Genomic DNA, 26,698 nt, shown 5'->3' with positions numbered 1-26,698 from the left:
AGCTGTGGGAGCAAAGGGGGAGGCGCTGTCCTTTCCTCATAATCTACAGTGCCCTGCACTCGGGGGGGGGGTTGTGTGAGTTAACCAGGGGCCTCTGCACTGTCCTGTGAAGACCATCATCCTAAGTTCCCCACACACAGCAGGGCCATAGATTTCAAGAATTGCATCTTTCTTAAAAACACCGACATCCCTAAGCCCAGAAAGATAAAACCTCTAGAAACTTACTCTAAGTGAATGAACAGGGATGCCTATAAATGTAAAGAGATGGCAACTTCAGTACAGAGACTGTGACAAGAGTGAATGTGTGCACCAGTCATGAGATGGTTAAATACGGTATGCAACAGTAGGTAGAAGAGACCAGGCAAAAATTCTGTATGTTGTACAGTAGGCTCCTCACTTAAAAAACAATGAGGACTTTGGGGTGTGACTCAGTTCCTAGAATGCCTAGCATGCACAAGGCCCTTTGTTTGATATTCAGTGCTACATTAAAAAAAAAAAAATTGGGGGCTGGAGAGATGGCTCAGAGGTTAAGAGCACTGACTGCTCTTCCAGAGGTCCTGAGTTCAATTCCCAGCTACCACATGGTGGCTCACAACCATCTGTAATGAGATCTGGTGCCCTCTTCTGGCATGCAGTCATACATGCTGTATACATAATAAATAAATAAATCTTAAAAAAAAAAAAAATTGGGCATGGGACACACACCTGTAAGTCCAGCTCTCAGGAGGTGGAGATAGAGAAATAGAAGTTCAAGGTCATTATTAGATCCATAGAGAGCTCAAGGCTAGCATGGGTTAAGTGTAACCCTGTCTCAAAAAATTAGACATATATACACAGAGAAGAAGAAAAAGAACTGAAGAATATATACTGTCATGCTGGTGCTTCCTGTTAGGATTTTTATTTATTTACTTTTCACATTTTACTAATTCTGTGTACTGGAAACATATTAGAAAAGAGTGTGTGATCAAAAATCAATGTTAGTTACAGTTTCTTCCAGACCCCTGCCCTAGTTCACCTCTCTTGTAAAACCCTGACCAAGTTACTTATGAGAGGAAAGGGTTTATTATGCTTACAGGTCACAGTCCACCACTGAGGGAAGCCAAGGCAAGAACTTGGAGTCGGGAACTGATGCAGAGATGATGGAGTGTTGCTGTTTACTGGCTTCCTTGGGAGTTATATCCAGCTGTCTTTCTTATACAACTGAGGATCACCTGGCCAGGAGTAGCACCACCCATAGTGGGCTAGGTCTTTCTTCATCAATTAGCCATCAAGAAAATGCCCCCCCCCCATACCAACAGACCAATCTGATGGAAGCAAGTTCTCAATTGAGGTTCCCTTCCGCCCAAGTGTCTAGTTAGTATCAAGTTGACAAAAACTGACCAACACATACTCTAATGCTAGAGCCCTGGATGTATTTTTAACTTGCCCCCGAGTTCAAGAAAGAGCAATAGCCTAGCAGTGAAAACCTACTCTATAGGGATTGTTTCACTCTTATTATTAACCTAGAAAAAGTCAAAACTGGTTAATTAGGGAAGCCAATATTTTCTATTTCTGAAAAGGGAAAAGAACAACTGAAATGTTAACTGTGTCTTAGGGACCTTGTTGAAGGAGTGGAATAGAAGAGATGACCCACAAAAAAGCAGCTGTGTCTAGCAAATGGCAGGAAGAAAGGCAAAGGGTGAGGGAAAGAGGTGAGGGAGGAAAAGGAGAACTGCTCACAAGTGAACGAACAGGGGATGTGAAGGACTGGCTAAGACGACTTGGACCCCTGGATCAGAAGAGTGGCCCCCAAGCTTCATGCCACCTCTTCCTAACCACTGGACTCCAGGAGAGTTGCTTTGTCATTCCACAAATTAGAGAGCATTCCAGCTACTGGAGACAGCAGCAGAACATGGATGGGCGAGCTCTGCCTTCTTGGAATGTACATTCTCTTAGAGAGAACAGAACAGTGTGTGCATCAAAAAAATGAATAATGCGTCAGTTGTCAGAGATCCTAGGTGCAACTTTGAAAAATCATTGGGAGCCTTGGCTGTCTCATCGGCAAACTGGAATGAGATGATAAAATAGGTATTTCATGGATTCTTAGGCAGAGTCAGAGTCCACACAGTCTCTCGCTCGATAGTGAGGAACCACCTCCATTCCTGAGACATTGACAAAGCCAATCTTAGAGTTCTTGCCTGCATGGTAATACAGTGAAAGTCTAAGAAATGGGAGCAGCCATTCGGAAATGGCAGAGGCAAAGTGATGAGAGAAATTAAGGCAAAAGCCCAGCAGCAGGATTCAGGGGGTCCTAATGGCTGAAGTTAAGAGCAGCGTTTCCTTCACTGTGGAATGTACCTAACGGCACAAGAAGCCAGAGGAATCTCTGATAAGCTCTGCCACTGAATGAAAGCTCTGTCTGCTCCATCAGTGTCTCCCATTCCAAGGGTTGGGTCCAGGTATCATCCAGAAAGACCTCCTCTGCCAGGTTCCTAAAGGTGGCTCTGTACCCAGCTGAGCTCTCTGCATAGCTGTCTGCCTCTCTCCCTGTCTGCCTCTCTCCCTGTCTGTCTGTCTGCCTCTCTGTCTGTCAGTCTGTCTGCCTCTCTCTCTGTCTGCCTCTCTCCCTTTCTATCTGCCTCTCTCCCTGTCTGTCTGTCTGCCTCTCTGTCTGTCAATCTCCCTATCTCCCCGTCTGTCAGTCTGCCTCTCTCCCTGTCTGTCAGTCTGCCTCTCTCCCTGTCTGTCTCTTAGGGAGGAAGTGGTAGAAACCTAGACTAAGGAGAAATGCATAGGGATGCAATGGGTTCTACTCTTCCAAACCATAGCTCTGCTGAATAGATGAAGCAAATCCCGAACACAGCTCCAGTCAGTTCTCCTCATGAATTTTCTTTGGGGTACACTGTAGAGCTCTATCCACCCCATGCCTCTCTGTATCTTCAGGTTCTATCTGTGTTATCCTCAGCCCCCACAATATTCTCACCTAATCCAGGACTCATCCATTACCTACCAGAAGTTTCTGGAATACCCACTGCTATCCTTGGACTCCATTCCCATGACTCCATCACTTCTATCTTGAGTATTACTCACTTGGAGATGCCTGGTTCCCCTACATGTACTGTCCGTCCCAGGAGGTAAGGAAACACACATTTTTAAAGAATACCTCACTGCCCAGAACACAATACCTTACCATATCAGGCCCTCAGAGGCTAGACACTGAATGAGTTGCATTTTAACAGCGGAGTTTATGTCCATTAGGTCAGTGGGCAGAGTTCATTTTTCAGATTAGATAAATGAAGCATACTGAACATTCTATTTTTCTTTTGCTGGGCTCCTAGTAGCAGCACACAGTTCTCAGGCATGGAAAGTAAGGTCTTTGGGGGCCTTAGAAGAACAATGTCCTAGCTCTCCTCTAAAGTATTGGTTGCTGTTTCTTCCAATGTATTTTTCTCCTACATTGTGCTAGTTCTACCCCCAAACAGGCCCTTGGTGTCCCGGCTTCTTGAGTCCCCCCTGCTGACCAGCCAAGTCAAGATCATTGTTTTATCTTCAGCATTCTATTGGCATAAACTAGTCTAACTGTTCCACAGCCCATCTCTGGCAAAGGAAGCCAAGGGACCTTTCAAAGATGTTAATCAAATGGCATTATTCTCACTTTTATTTGCTCCAATAATTGCTTCCTGTCATATTTGAGAGGAGGATAAACCACTGGCTTCCTGGTCTGTAGAAGGGAGCCAGCTGGGTGGAGGCTGCCAGCTTCCCTACCCTAGGCCTCAGTTCATCACAGCCAACAAGATGCAGCAAAGAACACGTTTTCTACCACCCAGCCTACCTCTCTGCCTTTCTGTCTCAGCCACACAGCCTTCTGCTGTGTCCCAGTCTTTTTTCCCACTGTTTGACTTTTCAGCATGGTACCAACCCCCACAAGGAAAAATGTGTGTATCTATTTATATGCTTGTATTTATGAATGCTGCCTACTGGAAGGTGAGTTTCACAAGGGCTGAGGGTGACTGGAGTTTGCTACTCTGTCCATTGCATTCATTCAGAACAGTGCCTAACTCACAGCAGAACTTGTTAGTATTTCCAGCATTCTGCTCCCTAGCTTAAAGACATAAAGCCTGCCTTACAGAGGAGCTGTGGGGCTGAACTTATGCACGTAAGACACTTACCACAGTGCAATAACCAGGACTCAGGGCCTCATATGCAAATAAATAAACCGGTAAATCCTAAACAGATTTTAAAAAAATTATCACATTAAAAACCATCATATTGGATCAGACTGATGATCAAATTGCCTAGGATTTAAGGATCTAAATCTTTATTGTTTGGGCTCTCCCCGAGGCTTCCATTGTTTAAGCTACTGTTTAGCTTGAAAACTACAGGGAGTTAACAGAAGGTTCATACAGGTTGGCAACGGCATGTCTACAATGAGGATTGTAGTACTTTTGGAACTTAAGTGGTAGGGCTCAGAGCATTTTCTAAAGAAGAACATAAAACGTGCATATGAAAAATGAAGGCCCATAATAAAGGAGCTGCCTTGAGCCAGGGAGTCCTGAGTTTTGGATCTGCTGTCCTTAGAGAGTCTCATGGGGCAGCCTAGCCTTTCTAAACTACTATGCAGAACTCATTCTGGGCTGATTTACCCCATAAAGGTCCTGACAGGCAATGGCCCTGACCAAATCATCATCAAGAGGTCAAGGACAGGGACAATCTTGTTATGCCTTAAGTAAGGCTCAGTAACAGCTGAAGCCCTGCAGGCTAATCTTTCCCCTTCCTGGCTAGAAGCTCTAGCCTATATTGGTCTGTGTCTTGGTCAGGGCCCCTACTATCCTTTGGGTAGAATCAGCTAAGAAGCAAAGGCCCTGCCTTACAGTTCCACATGGGCACTTGCGTGCAGCCCAGGAAAGACTGGCTTCCTTCAGGCTACCCCTATTTAACCTCACCTGAGAATCTTCCTAGCACCCACATCTGCTTCCGGTTATGACATCATTTTAACATGAAAAGTTGTGGGGCATTCTGATCCTACCAGCTACACATGAAGAACAACTGCCCATTAGTTGAAAGGTGGGTTCCTGAAGCAAACATCTATTTTGATGGTAGTATAGATGGGTTGTTTCTCTGGTCCACAGCTTGATGAACTAGTGTGAGTCTCTGACTCAGGCTGGGCCAATCAGAATCTCTTCGCAAGGGATTTGGAATTCAGGATTCTGGGAGAATCAGTCAAAATTCTTAGAACCAGACAGGCAGATGGATGCAGAGCTTGGAGCACACACTATTATGCAGGTGGACTATGGTGTCCTGGTTTCTGATTTAGCCTCTTATGAAGTCTCTGAAGTTCCTGTCTTTGTATTTCTTAAGTTGGCACCAGATCCTTTATTTTCTCTTTAGGTTTACTCATAATATTCTAGACAGTCATCCCAGGACAGTGTTGGCTAGAATCCCTCGAATCCCAACCACATTCCAGACTTAGAAGCTATTGTGACTCTATCTTGTTGAGAACTCATGTATCTATATGCTGGGACAAGCACAACTATTATCTGGCCTCATGTCACTTTATACTTAGAAACACTGACTGAATCTTGAAACTGCTGTCCATGTCCCACCTCTAAGAAGAGGGCAGAGTGAGATTTAAACCCAGGCTGATGCTCAACGGCACTTCTGTCTTAAAATATAACAATGTGTGGCTGGCCAGTTAGGAGGGCTAACTGCTTTTGCAGAGGACCTGGGTACCATTCCCAGCATCCACATCAGAAGGCTCACAACCCCCTATTTCCAGGGATTCAATGCCCTCTGACCTCTTTATGAACCTGCAAGCACATGATGCAGAAAAATTTGTGCAGGCACACATATGCATAAATAAAAATTAGGTATTTTAAAAATTGCAACAATGTAAATCTAACTATGTAGTTTTATCACTCTTAATCCAGGCTCTGCAATGGGACAGGCACTGTGGAAAGGGTTCAGCTTTTCATGCCATGCCTCCTCCTACTGTGACAGACAGCTTTCGTTTCTTATGTGACAGAACCTTCTTAAGAACTTTGAAGAGATTCGCATGTCAAATGTCAACCAAGCATGCTGAATGCTCACTACAGTTCATCCGTTTCTGCACACAAACACACACACACACACACACACACACACACACACACACACACACACACGAAAATACACTAAAAATAAATTTCTAACTGCCTAAGCTTAGAAACAAGAAGGATTTTTCACTGCCTGAGGGGATCCCTACAAGATGTTTACTGGATTGGCTAATCTTATGTCAACTTGACACACAAACTAGAGTCATCTGAAAGGCAGGAACTGCAATTGAGAGAATGCCTCCTTAAGAGAAGAAAATGCTGTAAGGCATTTTCTTAATTAGTGATCGATGTGGGAGGGCCCAGCCTATTATAGGTGGTTCCATCCCTGGGCTGGTAGTCCTGGGTTCTATAAGAAAGCAGGCTGAACAAGCCAGAAAGCAGCACCCCTTCATGGCCTCTGCATCAGCTCCTGCCTCCAAGTTCCCACCCTGTTTGAGTTCCTGTCCTGACTTCCTTCAATGAGGAACAGTGCTGTGGAAGTGTAAGCTGAATACACCCTTTCCTCCCCAACTTGCTTTTTGGTTATGGTGTTTCATGGCAGCAATAGAAACCTTAACTCAGACAGTAACATTCAAGAAGCCACTGACAATTCAATAAGCTGACACCAAACACTGAAGCCACACTCAGTACATCACAGAACATGTGTCCCATAAGGCCAGCTGAAATCAGAATAAGCAGCTGTCCATCCAAGAAAGCCAGTCTTGTGAATACATAGGAAACTGTACTCCAAAAACTCAACCCCAACAACATTAGAAGAGCCATCAAGAAGGAATTTCAATACTTAATCATCTCAAAGACACAGGAGCGCTGCATATATAGAAATGAGAACATGGACTTTCAAGGAGAAAAGAAACTAAAGAAGGTAGCCATCAGAACAGGGGAGAGGTTTGTTTATTAGAAATACCATTGGATGTGCTTTGGTGCTGGAAGGGAATTCTGTTCTACAGGTACTAAGTGACTTCTGGGAATACAAACGCAGCTGGAGGCAAAGCCCTGGACTTTGCAGAAGTGATGGTTGGTCCATATTGAAGTATATCCAGGTTTGCTGAGTGGCCCATTTCCCATCCAGCACAGGCCCCTCTGAGCATCTTGGCCATGTGCGCCCCTCACTGAGGGCAGAATTCCAAGCCCTAACTCCCAGGGATGCTGTCAGAAAGAGGCAGAGTAATGTGTTGCCTTTCAGGACAGTAGCAAAAGTTCTTCCCACTTCTAAGATTCCTCCTGAAACTGTTTCAGGCATACCTAGAACTGCAGGGTCTCCTCAGGCAATGTTTTCCCAGCTTGCTTTAGGGGAAAACATTCATGTGCTATTTGTATAAGAAAGTACTAGGTTAAGCTCAGTGAGACTGTAGCTAAATGGTAGAGTTCTTAACTAACATGCACCAAGTCCTGGGTTCCGTGATGTTTGGTTTTTTATTTGTTTTTTGTTTTGTCAACTTGACATAAGCTAGGGTCATCCGAGAGGGGATGTCAGTTGAGGGAATGCCCCCCATCACAGTGGCCTATAGGCAAGTCTGTGGGTCATTTTCTTGGTTAAGAATTGATGTGAGAAGGCCCATTGTGGGTGGCGCCACTCCTGGGCAGGTGGTCCTGGGTGCTTTAAGAAAGCAAACTGAGCAAGCCATGAAGAGCAAGCCAGTGAGCAGCATCCCCGTCAATCCCAGCTTCAGTTCCTGCCTCCAGACTCCTGAGTTCCTGCTTTAGCTTTCCTCAATGACAGACTGTAAAGGATAAGATCAGATAAACCCGTTCCTCTCCAGATTAGTTTTGGTAACTGGCCTTTATCACAGCAGTAGGAAGCTAACTAGCCATAAACACACAACAATGTATCAGGTTAAACCATCACATGTATCTGCAATCTGAAGTTCGCAAAGCCCTTTTCTGTATATGATCTCATCTGAAACTCCACTTAATGTTGTATAGATAGGGATTATTTTATTATATCATTTTTTTCCCCACAAGATAAAACTGAAGCTCTAAGAAGTTGGGACTATTAATGAGCAGTACAAGAGGAAGAGTCTGAGCTCCTTGGTTTGACTCTTAGATTTCCAGATCTTTCTCTGTGAGGCTTAGACTCCTTCACTATTAGCTTAAGGCACAAACAGTCCAAAGAACACTTGTGCTTCCCTGTCTGGGAATGATCCAATAGGTGAGTTATAAGAGAATCATTCATATAAACCGTCACAGGCATGCACCTGCTATTCCTCGACACTACAGCCAACTTCCTCTTAGGTTGTGGTCCTTCTCAACATGTCCTATATTAGCCCCTATAAAACAAAGTAAATCACCTAGCATTGAGAGTGGTCGCTTCCACCCATCTCCCTTCACTGCTCCTGGAAGCATCACAATCCTCTAAACAAAACAAAACAAAACAAAATTCAGGGATTGAAAGAAAAGAAGGACAAAGGTCACTCCTGCAGGTGATTGTTATAGATTTGGAACCAGGAGAAAGTTAGCACTCCTAGCCAAGAAGGCTTTGGTACAGTCTGCACAACATACAGAAGAGACAGTCCTGGCTTCTCCTGACTCCACGGCCCTTTGTAGAACTTGTCTCTGTGATGTGTAGTTTCCACAGCAGTCCCTCCTTCAGGGCAACAGTGTTCCAGCCTCTCTGCCCACCCTACAGGTCATGGCGGTATCACCATTTCTAGTCTCCTGAACAACCATCCATTGGGTTAGCATAACTTGTTGCACACTTGGTCTGCTTTCTTTTTTCCCTTCATCTCTACCCCACCATTCACGCTCAGCACACCTTCCAGTAGATGGTAAGGGTAGCACTTTAGAATATGCTGAGAACCTGTCCATCTTCTGATTTCTAAGGCAAACACTGGATGAGTAAGTAGGCAGAGGGCTCGGCCCAAATCCCAAACTCAGCTTGGCATTCTTAACAAAATGAGTTCTAAAGTGCACCAAGGGCCAGAAGAGCTCAGATGCCCAGCAAGGCTGCAGGGAGTTAGGGTGCAGGCACAGTTGCTTAGTTCTGTAAGATAGTGGCCCCTGATCTGGGCTGCACAGGAGGGTCACCTGATGATCTTTACACACTCTTAGCATGCAGACTTAACTGGACTGAATAATAAGCTGAGTGAGCACTATCAGCTAGAGTTCACAGATCCTGGAGTGTAAGGTGAGAACGGACTAGGCAGAATATTGGAGTTCTTGTTGGGCAAAATCCTTGAAGATGACACTAGGTGTCCAAGATTCATCTTTGTCTCTCGCTGGCTTCACCAAGGAGAGTTCTAATATTCCTACCTCCAAAGTTGCTGGGTGATATGTTGGGTGCCATATGTCATATGATATATGACTGTCATGCATACTTATCTTACACATAGTAAATAATGTGACCTTGCAAAGAAGTTTCCATGTGAGCTAGTACTGAAAAAGAGATTCTGTGGGATTTAAAACTTCTCTCTTCTCTTCTCTCTCTCTCTCTTCTCTTCTCTTCTCTTCTCTCTCTTCTCTTCTCTTCTCTCCTCCCTCTCTCTCTCTCTCCATGTGTCTCTGTTTCTATCTCTGTCTCCCTCTTTGTTTCTGTCTGTCTATCCCATCTCTCTGTCTTTGTCTCATCTCTCTCTCTGTCTGTCTCTGTCTCTGTCTGTCTCTGTCTCTGTCTCTGTCTCTCTCTCTCTCTCTCTCTCTCTCTCTCTCTCTCTCTCTCACACACACACACACACACACACACACACACACACACACTTCATTCCATAGGAATCACCCATGGATGAATCTGAAAACTAGGAATCTGAGAGCCTTTCGGGTGTCCCCAAAGCCATATTTCACCATGAGCCTAGAAAGGACCCACAGTACAAGTGGCCTTCTCTGGAGCAAGTCACAGCCACAGTTTCAGTTTCAAAATTTCTAGTTGTAACCCCCAAAGCCATTTTTTTCCCTCTGATCTTGAATGAAATCAAATTAGGGTGAGAAAACACACGAGGCAAATGACTGATCGGCCCTCTCTGTCAGCTCCCTAGACTCAGTACTAGAGTTACTCTCATAACTCCGATCCATGCAGCTAGCAACACCCTAATCATTTGTATCATTCCCTGTTCTCCAAGGCTGGCATCATCTCCCCAGAAGAAGAAATGGCCAAGTTTTTGTTGGGAACTGATTATCTCGCACTACATTAGTTGGTCTGAGAGAATGTCCCCTTTATCTCTACCCCAACCCTGGCTCGCTATCTCTTTTCAACAGTAATCACAGATAACCATTATGCCACATGATAAACACCTGGAATCCTGCTCTAACCCTCTCACAGCCCCCCACCCCCTTGATCAAAACCTTAATCTTTGGGGCAGGAGAGATGGCTCATCACTTAAGAGTACTTCCTGCTCTTTCAGAGGACCTGGGTTCAAGTCCCAGCTCCCACATGGTGATTTACAACTCTCTGTAACTCCAATCCCAGAAGGACCCAACACCTCCCTCTGTCTTCTGTGAGCACCACATGCACATGGTACACAGACATACATGCAGGCAAAACACTCATACATACATGAAAATCGATAAATTTAAAAACTTGGCCTTTTCCAATGGTCCTGTGGTCGACTTTATCTCTGTCAAATGGTCCGCTCAAAATTTGGGACATTTGTATGGAGAAGGGACTCTCTAGCAGAACCAAAAGGAGATATCAGCACTGACAGTTACTGGGGGAGCCAAAAAAGAAAAAGAGAATGTGAGAGGACTGTAGTGAGGCTCTGAGATCTCTTAATTGGTAACCCAATCCTCAAAATGAAGTGGAATTCTATACCTCAATAGAATATACCCTCTCTTCCTGTCCTGCCCAGCCCCGCCCTCTGTCACGTGCACACATTCATATCTAAGGACAAGAACATGAGATAAACACTGGAAATTTCCACAGTGGTGATAAACACTAAGAAAGAAGCACCTGGAGAATAAGACAAAGACTTACTGAAAAGTCACCCCCACCAAAAGACACAGGCCAGGCAGGATGGTACATGCCTATAACCCCAGTGCCTGAGAGCTGAGACAGAAGGATTGCCATGAATTCAAGGCCATCCTCAGCTACAAAGTGAGTCCTTGCCACTCTGGGCTAGAAAGAAGTCCTGTCTCAAAGAAAAAAAAAATCAAATAAACAAACAACAAGCCTAAAGGAAACACCAGCAATATCTCGGATACTTACTGGGGGGACATGAATTCTAGCATGGAAGAATCTTAGACTTGAGTCAGGACCTGGATGTAGTTTCTTTAAGAGAAGCTCTGATTCCAGCACTGGGCAGGTGTGATTTTGAAAAGAGGCCACGGAGAGACAGAAGGGGTACAAAGGAGCAGCACTGAAAAGTTCACTCCTTCTACTTAGTGCTCAAACTCCCCTGCAGGCCAGGGAAGTCAAACAGTGGCTGCCTCGGCGACTATCGCAGGACACCACAAGCTTCCAGGACCCTCTTTCCTAACATTCGGGTTACTGAGTGGAGATGCAGGACAAGATGTCCACATATCTTTTCCCTTCAAGGACCTTCCTGTAAACCCCACAGCCACTACAGTCCTTGCTGTTCTCTGCATTTTTTCAGACCCATGGTACTTCATCCTACCGGCTAGCTCTCTGTACTCCCAAGGATACCGCAAGGTCACTGATGGCGAGACCTTGCCTTTCACCTGGAACCCCTGCCACCGAGCCCTAGAAGACTCGGGAGATGCCAGGCAGTCCCCTTCAAATGTCATGTCATGAAGTAGAGAGGCGAACCACTTAACATGTTATGTTTTTAGAAAGGCTTCCTTCTAAGTTCTGCAGAAACTGATGAACAAGCACCTACTGTCTATTTCTTCTTGGTATCTGCACCCATTAAAATGGGATATGTGTGGCAGGGGATGACAAGGAGCTGGCTGAGCAGGAGGGACTCAGAGGACAGAAGTGGACAGTAGATGGCAGTCTGTTCCTGTGAGAGAAGTGGCCACAGAGATAATGCATAGGGAGGGGGCAGGGGAAAACAATTCTTAGAGGAGGATCCACCTCCTTCCCACTTCCTTCTCATTATGCTGGTATCAATGAATGGAGACACTTCTAAACGTAATCTTGTGAGCTCATACATCCCCATAAGCACTGCCTCTTCAACTAACCACAATTGCCAGGAAGAACCAAAGGCTCTGAGCATCCTCCTCTTAACCCCAGCCTGGTACCAGAAATTCAGAAGCAATAAAACCCCTGCCACACAGAACTGAAGGCCAGCCAGCTCCTGAACTGAGAGGACTCCCTGTCTTGTTCACATTAAAAATCCACACTCAGAGAGCCTGACTTCCATCTTCAATATTCACCTTTCTCTCTCTTGGAGCCCAGTTATCAGGTGACTTGTCCCTACCCACTTCTAGCCCTCCAGTCCAGAGCCTCATCCATCTGTACATCTTCTCTAACATCTAGCATAGAGCCACCAACAGGACATGTATTGAATCATCTTTATACATGTATTCAGATCTTAAGTGTGTCTTAAGATCTTCAGAGTGTCTTAAGGGGGATTACTCCAATTCATGCCCAGTGGCACCCAGTTCCCAAGACCAAGAGCCCAGATATGCAGAACTATGTATATTAGGACATGAGGGACAGGGTCCAAAGGAGAGCCAGAAACCTTTCCTGGCAAGTCAGCAGGCAGCATTTATGACCTAACCTTTGGGGCAAAGCAAAAGAGAAACAGAGGAGATAGCTTTGAGCCCTTGGCGAGGTGCATCGCATCTCTGAGGCCAGTTCCTGTGCATCTCTGAGGCCAGTTCCTGTGTCATCTACTACTGAACTCACCGATGATTCCCTCGTAAGATCATACATGCACTTGACGCATTTCCATGGCAGACACTAGCCCAGGTGTTGGTGAACACAAAGATGACAGACCCCTCTTCAAGGGTTTCATCCTCTAGTCAGAAGACAGGAATGCAAATGCAGCAGAGGCTGCTAAGTGCTATAACATAAAGAAGGCTGGGAAGGGAGCCCCAGGCTCTGGGGGAGGCGGGCACACAGGGAGGCTTCCCAAGAAAGGTAATGGAGAAACAAACATGTATTGGATGATTTTAATATTGTTGGTGGAGATGGAGAGGTGAGCATTCAGATGCAACACAAATATACACACCACATGTTCTGTCGTCATCTCCAACTCAAAAACAGATGCATATTTTGACCACTCCTATCCATTTTCCATCGGACTATTTCCCATAACACCTATTTGAAAGTGTCCTTTTCTCCATCCACCCACCCATGCATCCATCCATGCATCCATGTATCCATGCATGCATGCATGCATGCATCCATCCATCCATCCATCCATCCATCCATCCATCCATCTATATAGGTTTTTCTTCTAGCCCTAAATTCCCACGGTCTAATGAGAAGGCAGGAAAGACTTTAGCACTCATCCAAGTTCTTAACTCTGCCATTTAATAGGCAAGAAAAGCAAGACCCAGGATGTCTAACTTGCAACCGGTCTCTGGTAGTGTCAGAGGCAGGACTGTCTCACAGAGCATAGTTGGGGATCATTCGGATTTGGCTTACTGAATTCAGCTACCCACAGACAATTTTATCCCACATAAACCTCTCCCCCATGCTCCCAGCTAGCAATCCAAGATCCGCCACAAATCTGGCAAGCTTGCTTCTTCAGCACTCTATAAACATTCACTCATCCATATGTTCAATAACTTATCTGGCATCACATAACTTAATTTCCTCCTCCACCCCCTCCACATTTCTGTACATAAGTACTCCAGGCCAGAAGGAGTACCTGGAAATCCCAGGCATGGACCATGGTAAGGCAGAGGGAACAGCAGAGCCATGGAACATCTGAATAGTCACAGCCTTCAGGCTCCTTTTGATCAGCCAGTGACTCCAATTCCCTTCTTTTCCAGACCAGGAAACAGAGGCTCATGGAAGGAAAAGGTTCTGTTTAAAATTCACCATTAGTCTGAGTCCTATGCGGGGAGAAAAGCTACAAGCTGTTCTAGATAACCTACTGGGTGTCAGGCTGGCCAAGCTACTTCTCAGTGGTGGGACACACCTGTTGGGGAATCAGGTGAGTTTTACAGCTGCGTCTCCCTCTTGAACCCAGTGGAAGTACCTTATAAACCAGCAGGAACAGGTCTGCTAGACACAGGATGGAACTAATCCCAGACTGAGAACTTGAAATACATTCCTCAAGGGACACTGGGGAGCCAGAGGGGGAGGGAGGATATTTTTAAATGATGAAGGCTTAGGTCTAGAAACAGAAGGGAACAGTAAATTGTAGTAAGTTTCAAGTTCTTGGCAATCACTTAAAGAGAGAGAGAGAGAGAGAGAGAGAGAGAGAGAGAGAGAGAGAGAGAGAGAATATCTCTTCTGTAGAGAAGAAATGCATCACCCTAAATGTGAAAAGTTTAAAACAAAATAAATAAATGTATTTGGAGCATAAATATTGTAAAACAATCTAATGGGCATTTGGTCAGTGTTTTCTGCTGCACAGTGAAAATACCTTCAAGCAACACAACAAAGTCACCTCTCTATTGGCCTTGTGTATGTGTGTGTGTGTGTGTGTGTGTGTGTGTGTGTTAGTTGTAGTGGGGAGATAAGGGGAGGAGATATCAAGAGCATCATTCAGCCATACCCTTCGAAGAGGATAAGAGTTCCCTCCAAGAAGCCTTTTGTTTCCCTATTCTTGCAAGTACTTCTGCCCAGAGAGTGAGATGTAGAGACAGATACCAGGGCTGGAGGACATGAAGGACTGCTTTACTCTGTATCAAACATAGCTTGGGGACTCAGTCCTTTAGAGCAACTCATGTTTCCCAACCCTCCAGCAAGAAATCTGCCTAGTCGAAGCCTGAGTCTAAATGGTTGAGTTCTCTAGCCTATCAAAGAAAGGCGTCTTCCAAACTCTCAAGAGATACCCTGCTCTCCATCAAAGTTTACAGTTTGTGCAGTCCTCATCCCAGGACTCAGGAATGCCAGGACCCACCACCTCTTATGGATGTGTGGATCAAAACCAGATGTCCAGCTCCACTCTTCGAGAGTTTACAAGGAGGCAGTTGTGGCTTAAATCAATACCTGTGTGCTGGAAGGGCAAACTCCCTTGTCAACAGTAAGGGGAGTAAATGGAGAGGGCTGATGGAAGCTCTGACAGATTGGACACATGCTTGCCAGCAGGTGGCTAGAAAACCTAAACATTTGTCTTGCACATGAAAAGGAAGCTTCTGGTGGAGCAGGCTATCCTGTGGGGTGACAAACTTCAGCAAAGGGCTACAGAACCAGCTCCTGGATGACATCACAGAACACAGAAAACACAATCTGGTGGACATTGGGCCCAGGAAGGAAAGTACATCAGCATTCTGTTGTGCAACTATGGACCTATCCCTTAGCTTCACATGAATTCAGTGTCCCCAGTTCACATGGGATTATCTGGGGATATTGAGATAATTTCATATAATATTTGCCATAATGCCTGGCACCCACTAGCTACCTCAATACTATCATTGTCTTAAAGATGGGTACTTATCTTTATTAGAAATGTTGACAATGAAAGGTATTTGAGAAGAAGCTGCTGAATGATTAGCACCAGGTCTACCAGAAAGCCAAACGCAACTATTATCAGCTCTATGTACTGCATACTGTACAGACCAAGCCAACATCTTGAGCATTCTTGGCCAAAAAAAAAAAATATATTCTGGTAAATTCTTTGCATGCCTTTCTGCCTTTCCCTGAAGATAAAAACAGGAGCCCCTTGGACTATGCCAAGGCACGCTCCAAGTAAGGCAGATTAGCAAAGATTAGATAGGACAGGATTAATGTAGAATCTTAGGGTGGTGGAGCTGGAACCGGGCTTTGAGGTCTACTAATTCAAGCCCTTCATTTATAGTCAGGGAAACCACAGCCTGAAGAGAATGTCCAGCGTGACATAGCAACAGCTAATTAGTGACAGAGCTCAGTTGAAAGCCTGATCCCTACCTCCATGTCAGCAGGCCATCTGCTACCTCATGCTGCTTCAGATCACCTTGGACTGAATGAAGTCTTTTGAGATCAGTAAGCTATTTAGTTCTTTGCTTCATTTGAACATCACTTACTCAAATATTTTCTTTGGTGATGTTGTTAGTTAACAGGTCACACCAAATTTCGAGTGAAAATCTGTTAACCACTCTGAGTCAAACGTCTGTCCTGTGAGTATGCTTAGAGTCCCAGAGACCTCGGTTCCTAATCAATACTGTTAGAGACAGCAGTGTGACAGATAAGGATATGAATAAACAGCAAGTGTATTCTGACCACATGAAATTACTATCTCTATTTAGCTCCAAGTATTTGTAGGTAAAATCAAAGTTGGCTTCAAAGAAAACTGTCAAAAACTCTTGAACTATCTACATGTATGTTCATAGTTTGAAAGTGAGAATTCTGAATGCATATACTTCTTTCTCCTTCCTCCTTCCTCCCTTCTCTCTCTCTCTCTCTCTCTCTCTCTCTCTCTCTCTCTCTCTCTCTCTCTCTCTCCTTTTGATCTTAGAAATCTTTCCAGGCAAGGATGAGGAAGGGTGAGGTAGTGTTGACATTGGCCTCACACTTGAAAACTCACAAACCCCATATTCAACTGACCTGAAAGAAACTGTCCTTATTTTTTCCACAATAAATAAATGGTTGGCCCACCCATGAGAAGCAATTTGATGACAATGGAAACTGAGCCAGTTCCCACATACCTGCCTACCAATATACATAAACTCTATGATGCTTCTTGCCCTTCCAGGACAGCTCCTGTGTTCATGTATCTTCCAACACACACACACACACACACACACACACACACACACACACACACACACACACACACACAGTGATCTCATCTCCACATGCTTGCCCATGCACAAAGTGTATCCACTGGCCTTATCAGCAACCCCACATGGGTCATAGGCTTTTCTCCAGTAAAAGATTTGGTCCTTTTCCAACAAAATCAGTCTTATATAAAACTCAATCCAACAGTCATTAGTTCAGTATTCCCAGTGTCAGAAAGTGCCTGCCTCATTAATGAGTACAACAGCAGCTGCTGAGGTCTTGAAACAGAGTGGTGGGTTTAAACGACCTTCCATGTCGGTCCAAACCCCCTCTCCCTTGCAGCCAGCACCTGGGTTTGCAGCCCCTCTGCTTAGGGTTGGCTCCTTGGAACTGCTCAGGAAGAGGTCTGGAGGAGCCTGCAGCAGAAGCAGCCTGCTCAATTAGACATCCTGAATGGAAGGAAAGAGGAAAGGCCTGAACATCTGATCCATCTGGGAGTGCAATGGCAGGGATGGGAAATGTTATGTAATTAAACTCTGCTGGCCTGTCCTGCTTGGGGAATGTGAGACCCATCAGCAGTGACCTCTTCCAATCAACTTAATTGGCCCAATCTCGCCAAAAAAAGCAAAAGAATTGGTTTAGTGCCTCATGGAAATAGCTTAGCTCCTGACTATTTATGGCCACTGAACTCAAGGATGGGAGCCTTGACTCTCAGCCAGGAGTTGACAGCGTGTGCTAACTTCTGGGAGGACTGGGATGTTTCAGAGCCTCTGGGCCTCCATCCTTGTCTCCGAGGAAAGTGGCTGTGCCCAACTTGCTGCACTGGGCATGCTGCATTTCACAACGCTGCGCCCCAGGGTTCTTCTCTCCAGGCAGGCTGGGGCCTGCCAAGGACTTATCGGCTAGAAAAACACAGACCTTGACAGTAACGCAGGGCGGCTGGACTTTGCTTCCCTCTTACACAAACTATGCCTATGCCAAGGACAATTACTATGCTTTGTGCTTTCAAAGTCGCATTTGTTTTGTCATTGTGGTTTGCATAGCTGATGCTAAAATAAAGTTTTTCTGAAAATTAATAACTGATTTCTGTATTGCCTCTCTTCTTGAGTAATTCAGAGACCTGTCAGACTTCCATAAATGAAAATCTAAGTTTAGCTGCCTCCAGTTTGTGGATGGATAAGTAGTAAACTGAGGCAGCCATGGGAAGTTGTTGTTGTTGTTTCTACAGTGGGTAAGGAGTGGAGATGTGATTGCTATCCAGACTTATGACTTGTCTTGCAGACAGACAGACAAAGATCCCATTTTCCCAGTGACTGACATATGCCCGCACCTGTGTCCAAGTAGATTGCATCTCTGTATAGCTTTTACAACTACTCCCTTTGAGCTGTGTTGGGTAAAGAGGAATGCATTTCCCTTCTTACTCAGTCCTCATCAATACAGTCACTCTACAGAGAGGGATGTGGAGAGTCCTAGACATCAGAAAACTTTAGAGTTCCACTGTTCCAAAGTGGCAGACTAAATGCAGACATTTCCAGCTGGGAGTCTCCTACCTCGTTATTGTGCTCAGAGAACAGTGGGCACCAGCTCTGCCTAACATCAGCTATTTCTCAGAGAGATGGACTTCTCTGAAACATTGAGGGAGAACCTCAAAATAGTACAGCTTACTTTCATGAAGCAAGACTGCCATTAACCGAATACTGTCCTACCCAGATGGCTTCCCACGATCAAAAGGGTTTCCTTGTCACCTGGCCCAGGTGGGCAGATGTGTGTACCCATAAAGTATATAACCTTCTTCTTGCTTTGTCCCAGTTAGCTCACACCTCAGTGAACTCAAGGAGCTTCTCCTTGTGCTCACTCCCTGGGACCCACAGCTCTTCCTCTAACCACACCTATGTTCACTTAAGACACATGTCTAAACATCCAAGACCAGCTTCTCCCTTCCCCAGACCCACAGAATTCCTGCAAAAACACACTGCCTATTCCTTCACTGGGGCCATATAGCCACGTGCATTTCTCCACCCCATTGGCTAGTTTTCTCATCGTTGCTTTAGCCCCCAGCAAGTCCCCAGACAAAAGCATCAGCACATACTCAGCGTAGCTTTAGATTCAGACACAGTGCAGAAGCCTCAAAGATGAGCAAACACTACCAGCCCAGCCTGTCCTTTGCATCCCTGTATCTTTCCTCAGGCCCATCTATCAAGATTCATTCTGGCACATTCTATCCTGGAATGCATCACCTTCAATTCCCACCTTAGCCTGTGCCCAGGTTAAGCAGCAGTAACACCCTCCAGCTCCCTTCCCACCCACCGATGTATCCATCATCTTTACCTTTATCGAATCCTTCTGACAAAGCCACAGATGTATTTCAAGTCAGCTTCCCCTTGGCTCCCCTGATCCATGAACAACTCTAGAAGAAACCTCAACAGGCACCGCACTCCCTATTCCTGGCACCACCGCAACAGTTAGCAACAGTCAGCTGAGCACGGAGAAGGAATTTTTCCAAGGCTGTGTGCCATGTCCCAGCACCCGACAACGAGCTGAGCATCTAGTAGGCATCCCATTAATTTTTTTCATAGTAATCAACTGGCGGTAGTGTGTCCTTCGACTAAAAGGAGCCTGTGACATGATATTATCACGATGTGCATCCTTGCCACTTGGCATGCAAATGTATTCATTTACTCAGGAGTCTTGTGCACACAGCACTCTCTGTCACTGGACCCTGTGCCAGCACACAAGAACTTTCCCCTTAAATGTGCAACCCTCATCCTAAGCCTTTTCCCGTCCCTTCACCGGAAGGCGGGGAAGGGGGAGAGGCAAAAGCCACCCTCTCTTGCACTATCTCTGCAAGAATGCCAGAGTCTATACTTCTTTATCTCCCATGTGCCCCAATGCCCTTCCAGTCAAATCCCAGGGCTGCACATGCTCATAAAGTTAACACTCCACTCTCTTCAGATCCTCTCCCCTCCACATCCCTTTGGTAATCTTCAGGCGTCCAGCTCCCACACATGTCCACCTTTAACCCCCTCCTCCACACACACACACACACAGAGCCCAGCCGCCCTCCCACACCACACCCACCCCATGTGTCTGTGCAGGCACGCACAAGCCATCTGTCTTCAGCACACTGTACTTCTCCAGCTCCGACACCCTTCGCAGGCGCAGATTTCTCATTAGCTACACCTATGTTCCCACAAGCTCTCATCTCCTGCTATGCACACAGATGCCCATCACACGGGCTCCCCACCCCTCCAGGGCCAGCCGGGCTGGAGGAAGCTGGAGCGAGCTCCACCTCTTTCCCTATTCTCCCACCCCCAACCCCTCTCTCACTGAGACTTGAGAGGGCCCTCCCAGTCGTTCCCTGGCCACCCAAGGATCAGTCTCCCTCCTTGGGAAATCAGACCCGATTCATATAGACACAGTTTTTTTTCAAGGCCATCTTCTACACAGTCCTCACCAAAGCGCAAGTCTACTTGCTGTCCCCGAGGCGAACGCTGCCGGTAAACTTTGTTCTGTCCCTACATACAGCTAGATACAGCAGCCCACAGCCTGCTTTTTTTTCCCTCCCTTTCTCCACTCTCCCAAGGCTACACTCGGGTCTGTTTGAGCCTAAGGCGGAGGTAGTTGGACTCTATCTTCTGGATTCCACCTCTCAAATTTCTTTGAGCAACAGTCAGCATCAGGGGAGGCTGAGTAAGCTGGTCAAGTTCAGACTATTTAGAAAACAGAACCGATTGTAAAGCTCCCCTGTACAAGCCACCCGTCTGGTACACTCTTTTTTTCATCCTGACGTTCAGGGCACTGTGCTTAGGTATTTCCTCGCTCGCTGGCTTGCAGAGGGAAGGCATCCCTTTACTGAAAAGCAGGTTTGCCAGCACACTCCGTAACCCGCAGAATTCCCAACATCAGACTCAGCGAGTAACACACACCCTTACAGCCTTCCTTCTCCTCCCCCAGCAGGTCCCCGCCCCCAACCTCTTCACACTCATAAACAAGTCCGGGCTCAGGGGCTCCAGCTCTCCGTGCTAGCAGCCTGCGCTGGCTAGGACCGCGTCCTAGAGCAGCCTCCACTCTGACTCTCAACCTGCTGCCCGCCGGCCGCCAGAGGTCGGGGTCAACCAGGTGGGTGCTTCCCCCACCTGGAAAACGCGAGCCTCGATTCCAGTTCCCGCCTGCGACTTCTCTAATCAACTGCGTCCACACCATTTGATGCTGGGGTCCCAGTGAGGCGCATCTGAGAGCTGCGGAAGAACGCCAAAATTGCGCAAAGCAGTAGCGCCTCTTGGATGCACACCCACTCACGCCCGAAAGCGACAAGCAGAGCGGTCCTCCCCGCTCGCTCCCCACACCAGCTTCCCATTCCGCACCTTCAGTTCCCAAGCGTGCCAAATTTCATTAGAAGTATCCACCACTGTGCAGAGCCCCGTGGCAATAGAAACAGTCCGCTGTGGGTTCTTTTAACTCCTACCTAGCTCTGAGGGTCTATGCTCTCGGCCTTCCTGCACCACCTCTGGCGGGGGTTGGGGAGACGACTAAAATGGGCTCAGAGGAACTGCTACCAAATCCCTACCGATGACCCCGCCCCAGTACCCACCGTTCCCTGGCGGGGTCCCAGACTGGCGGGCTGAGCGCTTGTTTCAACATCTGCGCGAAGACCCGGGGTGGGTAGCCGTTGAGTAGGTGCTGGCCAGAGTAGCCCGGGGCTGGGGAGCGTCTCAGAGAAAAGGCTTATGTGGGACACGAACGCAGGTACGCACTACTGGGCTGGGAATCCCAACTCCCCGAACCTTAGAAGTGACCACGCGGGTCCAGAGCTTTGCGTCCCCTCCCCCAGCCCACGCCCTGCTTGGCTGTGCCGTGGAGCTGTCGAACTGTGCCCGGTGGTCAGCGGGGTGCAGGGCGAATGCCGGGATCCTGGCCTCTTCCTAGCCCCGGTTTTGTCTGCTACCTCCTTTTGTTATAGGATGCGCGGGAGTCTTTTGGGAGAACTAGGTAGGAGGGCTGGAGGTGTGTATGCATGAGGTGGAGGGGCAGGGGATGCAGAAACCCTTTCTTGCCTTTTCGTGGTCCCCATTTTGCCTCTCCTCCACCTCCCTCCCTTTTCAATTGCAGGTTTCTTAAACCTGATCACTTTCCCAGACTGAGGGCGGTTTCTTGGGCAGCCAGGGGACTAGAAGGAGGAGGAGGTGGGGAGCCATATCCGCGCGCGAGCGTGTGCGTGCATGTGGAAGGAGGCTGGTGGTGATTGCGCCTAGGCCTGGGCAGATCCCACTGCAAACTTTAAAGAAGGCACAAGATCCGTAAAGTTAAAAGCTTGTTGCACGGTGGGGGTGGGGCTCGGTGCAGAGTTGGGGACCCCCCACGCGGATCCTCAAGAAAAATCTTCCCCCACGCGATCCCCCACCCCCTCCCGGATCTGCCCACCCAGCGTGCCCGCCACCTCCCCTTACCGTGGCAGAAGTAACCATGGCATCCGTGTGACTATTTCCAGGGACGTCGACATGAAGAGAAAGGTGGACTCGAGTTCGGTCATTCAGTCTCGCCCACCCCTGCCGCAGCCACTACCCAGCGGTGGGAAAAAACGAGAGGAAGAAAGAGAGAAGAAAGTTGTGCCGGGCTCTCTCGCGGGGCGGTGCGCGGAGCTGCTGGGTAAGGAGAGGAGCCTTCAACTCTGAGTCCCGTGAACATAATCTGCGTGGTTATAACCAGCCAACCCGGCCAGATGGCTCTGCGCTCAGCGCCTTAACCCCTTCCGCGCCAAGCCCTCGCCCCCGAGCCCCGCCCGCCGTGATTCGCAGGCCGGTGCCCCAGCACTTTGGAGTTTGCTCTTGAGACCAACCGGGAGACCAGGTCAATTCTCCTAGTCCCCTTTAAAGGAAAACAAACGAACGAACGAACAAACAAACAAACCCTTCCAAAATAGCCTATCCCCCAGTACCTCCTATATTTGATTTCCCTTTTAGAGATGGGGAGGAGTCATAGAAAATATTTAATTTATCATTATGTTTTACACGTTAGTATCTTCGATCTGTCTTATTCTTGAAATTTTTCTTTTTGAATTTTTTCTTTTAAGATTCTATTATCTTTCTTTTCTCTCTCTCTCTCTCTCTCTCTCTCTCTCTCTCTTAACGAGGCAGAAGGCCTTTTTTGCCCCTTGCTTCAGGAAAGCTTGAGTCTCAACCTTAAACTCTACCTCCAAACCTCAGACCCTTCTGCTTTGAATCTCTCCCCACCCCCTATCGCCACTACCCCCACCCCCACCACAGGAACCCGCCCAAGAACAATTGCTCTCTCAGGACTGAACTCGCCAGTCTTGGGGACCAAGGCGCAGTGCATGCTGTCTAGGGAGGTTAAATCACAGAGGTAAGGTGGGGGTGGGGGTCCTGAGCAACCAAGGGAGGGGTTGGTTTGCGTGCGCGGCGGCGCGTGCGTGAAAGAAAACTAGAGGCGTGAGGCCAAGCCCCGCATTTTACGCAGTCTCCAACTTCTCTACCCCTTCCTTCCAAAGTAGGACCCGGGCCCCTGGAGCTGAGCACTCGCCCAGGACTCGCCGCCGCTCTGCACAAAAACAGCTCGTCCAGAAGAAAAAAGGCAAGCAACACACCTCTCTTCCCGACTTCCCGAAAGTATCGACGCTCCCTTCCACAACCGCTAGATTCATTTGAGCAAGGATCTCAGGCAGAGGTCTTATTTGGAGATAATTTTAGCTACCCATTAGACCCCATTTGTTCAGAGCTGGTTCTCTCAGAAGTTACACTGGTCAGTGCATCTAGATTTTGCTCTATCGCTGTCCAAGAGAAGTGCAGGGGAGTGGGGTGGGGAAGTGATCCTAGCGGTAAGGAGAAATGGAGACCCCGAGAGTAGAGTATTGCTCCTTCACTCCTTCCCTGATTCTTGCAAGGTGGAATTCAAAGTCCAAGCGCCCTCCCCACCCTGCCCCCATCACCGCAACCACTCTTCAAGTCGCCTCTTGTCAGGACATTTGACTCACACGCGCGGTTTAAAAGTCCACCTCTTCCTTGTTTCCCCATTAAAGTGTCTGATAAGCAACCCGCAGTGTAGTTCAGCAAGGTTCCAGGTTCAAAACCTGAAAATTCCTTGGAGTTGTGTGCGTTTGGTCCACACCCAGGAGCACCAGAATTGCACCCACCGGTTGAGGCCAAGAGAAGCTGCAGGGCGAAGGGAGGCCAGAAAGGATGGAGAGTCTGGGGGGGCTGCATACTAGATAGATTGTACCTGCCTCATCATTATCCTGGCTGACGGGGGCTGCCACATCGAAAATGGCCTGCAGCACCCACGGAGGCCCAAGGACGTCACCTCCAACGGTCCCCTCAGAAGGCCTGAGTCCTCCTTCAAGGCTCCCCTCCGGCCAAAATATCTCCTTCCTCCTCCAGATCCGATCGGGCGGCAGAGTTTCTCTCTCGCCCTGCCACACAGCACTTTGGAGGTTTGGCTTGGGCGTGCTCTGTGGGGTTCTGGTTTTCTCGAGGTCCTCTGGCCCGCCCCTGCCCTCCCCCACTTCCCGCACTTGCCTCTCTCCCCCCTGCTTCCCCCTCCTTTCCCTTCAGTCTCGCTGCCGGCCGAGTTCTAGGGGCTCATTTCTCAAGCTCCTGGTCCCGGGGCTCCACAGACTGCAACCAAAGTGGTGCTTGACTGCCAGGCAGGGAGGAACGGGTTAAATACACGTGTGGGCTGCTCAGCCGGCTGCTCCCCGGTCACTGGCGGTCTGGAGGGAGGAGGGGTCTAAGAGGGGCAAGCTTAAATATGAACAGTCAGAAGAAAAGGCTGCAGAGTTCAAGACTCCGATTTGTTCTGCAGATGCGGTGCACTGGCTGGCTGCCTCCCTTTGCCAGACCTGGGCGACGGCTGGGAGAGTGCATTGTTTCCACCTCAAGGGTGCAGGAGGGTCTGTCTCCGCCTGCAGTCAACAGGCCTTGTAATATGAGAGGTGACACCTTAATCTTGCCAAATATGTGCGGTGTCGTGTGTGTGTGTGTGTGTGTGTGTGTGTGTGTGTGTGTGTGTTGAGGGGGGAGGGGAGCAGGGAGAGACCCAGGCAAGAGCAGGGGGGAAAACGCACTTTCCTAGGAGAACTGATCCGCCCCCATCAACCCCCACCCGTGTGGAGAACGGTTGTCCTTTTCTTTATGCAAGACCTATCTGAGGATTTTCTTCCCCCAGCAGGCAGTCAATCTTCTCCTTCCTTGTTTCTTTCCACTGAAAAGCTAAAGGTCCTCCCTTCTCTTGGCAGATGCAAAGGCATCGTGGACTTGTAGGAGCTCAGATGTCTAAAGAGGATGCTGGGCAGAAAAAGAGGCAGAAAGGCACATTCGCTTACAGGTAGATAAAAGCCCGTCAGAGTCCTAGTGACTTCTAGGCAAACCCAGGTTTCTAAATAGAGAGTTTTTTTGCAGAACGGCCAGAGCTAAGAGCCCTATAGATAGCTAGAGTTTTGAGAAGACAGGGCAAGAAGCTGTGGAGTGTGCTCCCTCCACAGAGTCCGGTCTTAGCTAGCTAGGTAGTGGCCTTTCTAAGCAGACTCCCTGCTTTTGGCCACCAACCTGTGACAGCACCTTTGGGTCAAAGAATTTGCCTTTTCTCCCTATTGTATCTGAGGTGCCGGTCCCGAGAGCAGTCTGTGAGAGCAGAAGCCCTGTTCAGTTTTTTGAAAGCCCCCTTTCAACTCTCTCCTAAGGCGAATTCCTAGAGCTTGCCTTTGGCCTACCTTTATCTTTTGTAATAGCGCCACAGTGTGGTTGAAACGCAAAACAGAAACAAAATGAAAAGGTGGAAATGAATCTGAGCCTCCTGGAAAATGGCATTTTCTCTTGTTTCAGCTCAGTGAATGCCTTATGCTTATCTAGGGTGGAAAGGATCCCTCATGCAGCAATAGCATATGGTTAATTCACAGTGAAATATTGACCCCGGAAATGAATGTATGGGACCTAATGGTCCTGTTTGACTATACACGAGACAAAGATAAGCTTCTTTATGCAGCTAGCCTTGGCTCACATGGTAGCCTTTACTGCAGTTCTTTTACTTGCCTTTGTATAAATGGTATACCTTGTCTGATCCTAAAATATCTGCAAGTTGCCTGTGTTGCTGGAGGGTACTAGGGCTGACTAGCTAGAGCCCCCGTGCTTGCTTTTGGTCTCAGTCCCCACCCCCACTCATACAGACAGCTGTTCCAGATGATGGAGTCAGAAAGTCTACAGTTCTAAAACAAAGTGAATGCAAAAGGCGTTTGAATTAGAAATGGGAACTTAGGGTCAGGGGAATGTGATGCATCATGTTATCTTGGCTCCCCACGCAATACACAGCTACACCTTTGTTAAGCAGTAAGCATATAGGTTAACCTGCCGGTTAGCAGCTCTTCCCAAATGTCCTGGAGCATTTATGAGACATTATTTGCCGGGATTCTTTTCTTTTTTTCCCCCAAAGGAGATCAGTTGTCCCTGGAAACTGGATGATGTGTCTATACTTATTCAGTAAGCTTAGCTCTAAGAGGTCTTTCAAGCCCATCTTTGCTTCAAGGACCAATTTCAACACAGTGAACATATTACAATACTCTAACATCTTCTCAGACTCCTCCCTACATGCAGTCACTGAAGAAACTCAGTTCCCTAGTTTTTCAGTGACTTTCTTTAGAGGGACAGAAAATACTCAAGCAAACAAAAGATCACACAAAGAGACCAGGAAGTAGAATTCATTGAAAGGGTCAGTTTTGTAGTCGGACAAATCTGAGTTTCATGCTGTTGCTGTTCCCTCAACCTACTAGATGTGTTTTTAGGCAGGGTTCCTCGGTGATCAAAGCCCATCCTGAGTTGGTGAAATGGTGTCCACCCCACAGGTGCACTATGAAGACCAAATGAACCCAGTGATTTAAAACTCACCACACAGTGCTTGGTATAGTGCACAGCCC

General features: G+C 47.4%; 1 protein-coding gene across 1 annotated transcript in view; it reads right to left on the bottom strand.

The window, feature by feature from the left end:
* The window catches only part of Ntf3 (neurotrophin 3), a 69,706-nt gene extending 47,160 nt beyond the window's left edge, over nt 1-22,546 (bottom strand). The window contains exon 1 of the mRNA XM_028892282.2: nt 22,227-22,546. Within this exon, the coding sequence (XP_028748115.1) occupies nt 22,227-22,244 (18 nt within the window). The 5' untranslated portion in view covers nt 22,245-22,546. The remainder of the gene's footprint in view (nt 1-22,226) is intronic.
* Nucleotides 22,547-26,698: the final 4,152 nt, after the last annotated feature.

The sequence above is a fragment of the Peromyscus leucopus genome, chromosome 3 (genome assembly GCF_004664715.2).
Source record: "Peromyscus leucopus breed LL Stock chromosome 3, UCI_PerLeu_2.1, whole genome shotgun sequence".
Classification (NCBI taxonomy): domain Eukaryota; kingdom Metazoa; phylum Chordata; class Mammalia; order Rodentia; family Cricetidae; genus Peromyscus; species Peromyscus leucopus.
The sequence above is the reverse complement of the archived record's forward strand: the minus strand, read 5'-3'. Positions and strand labels throughout refer to the sequence as shown.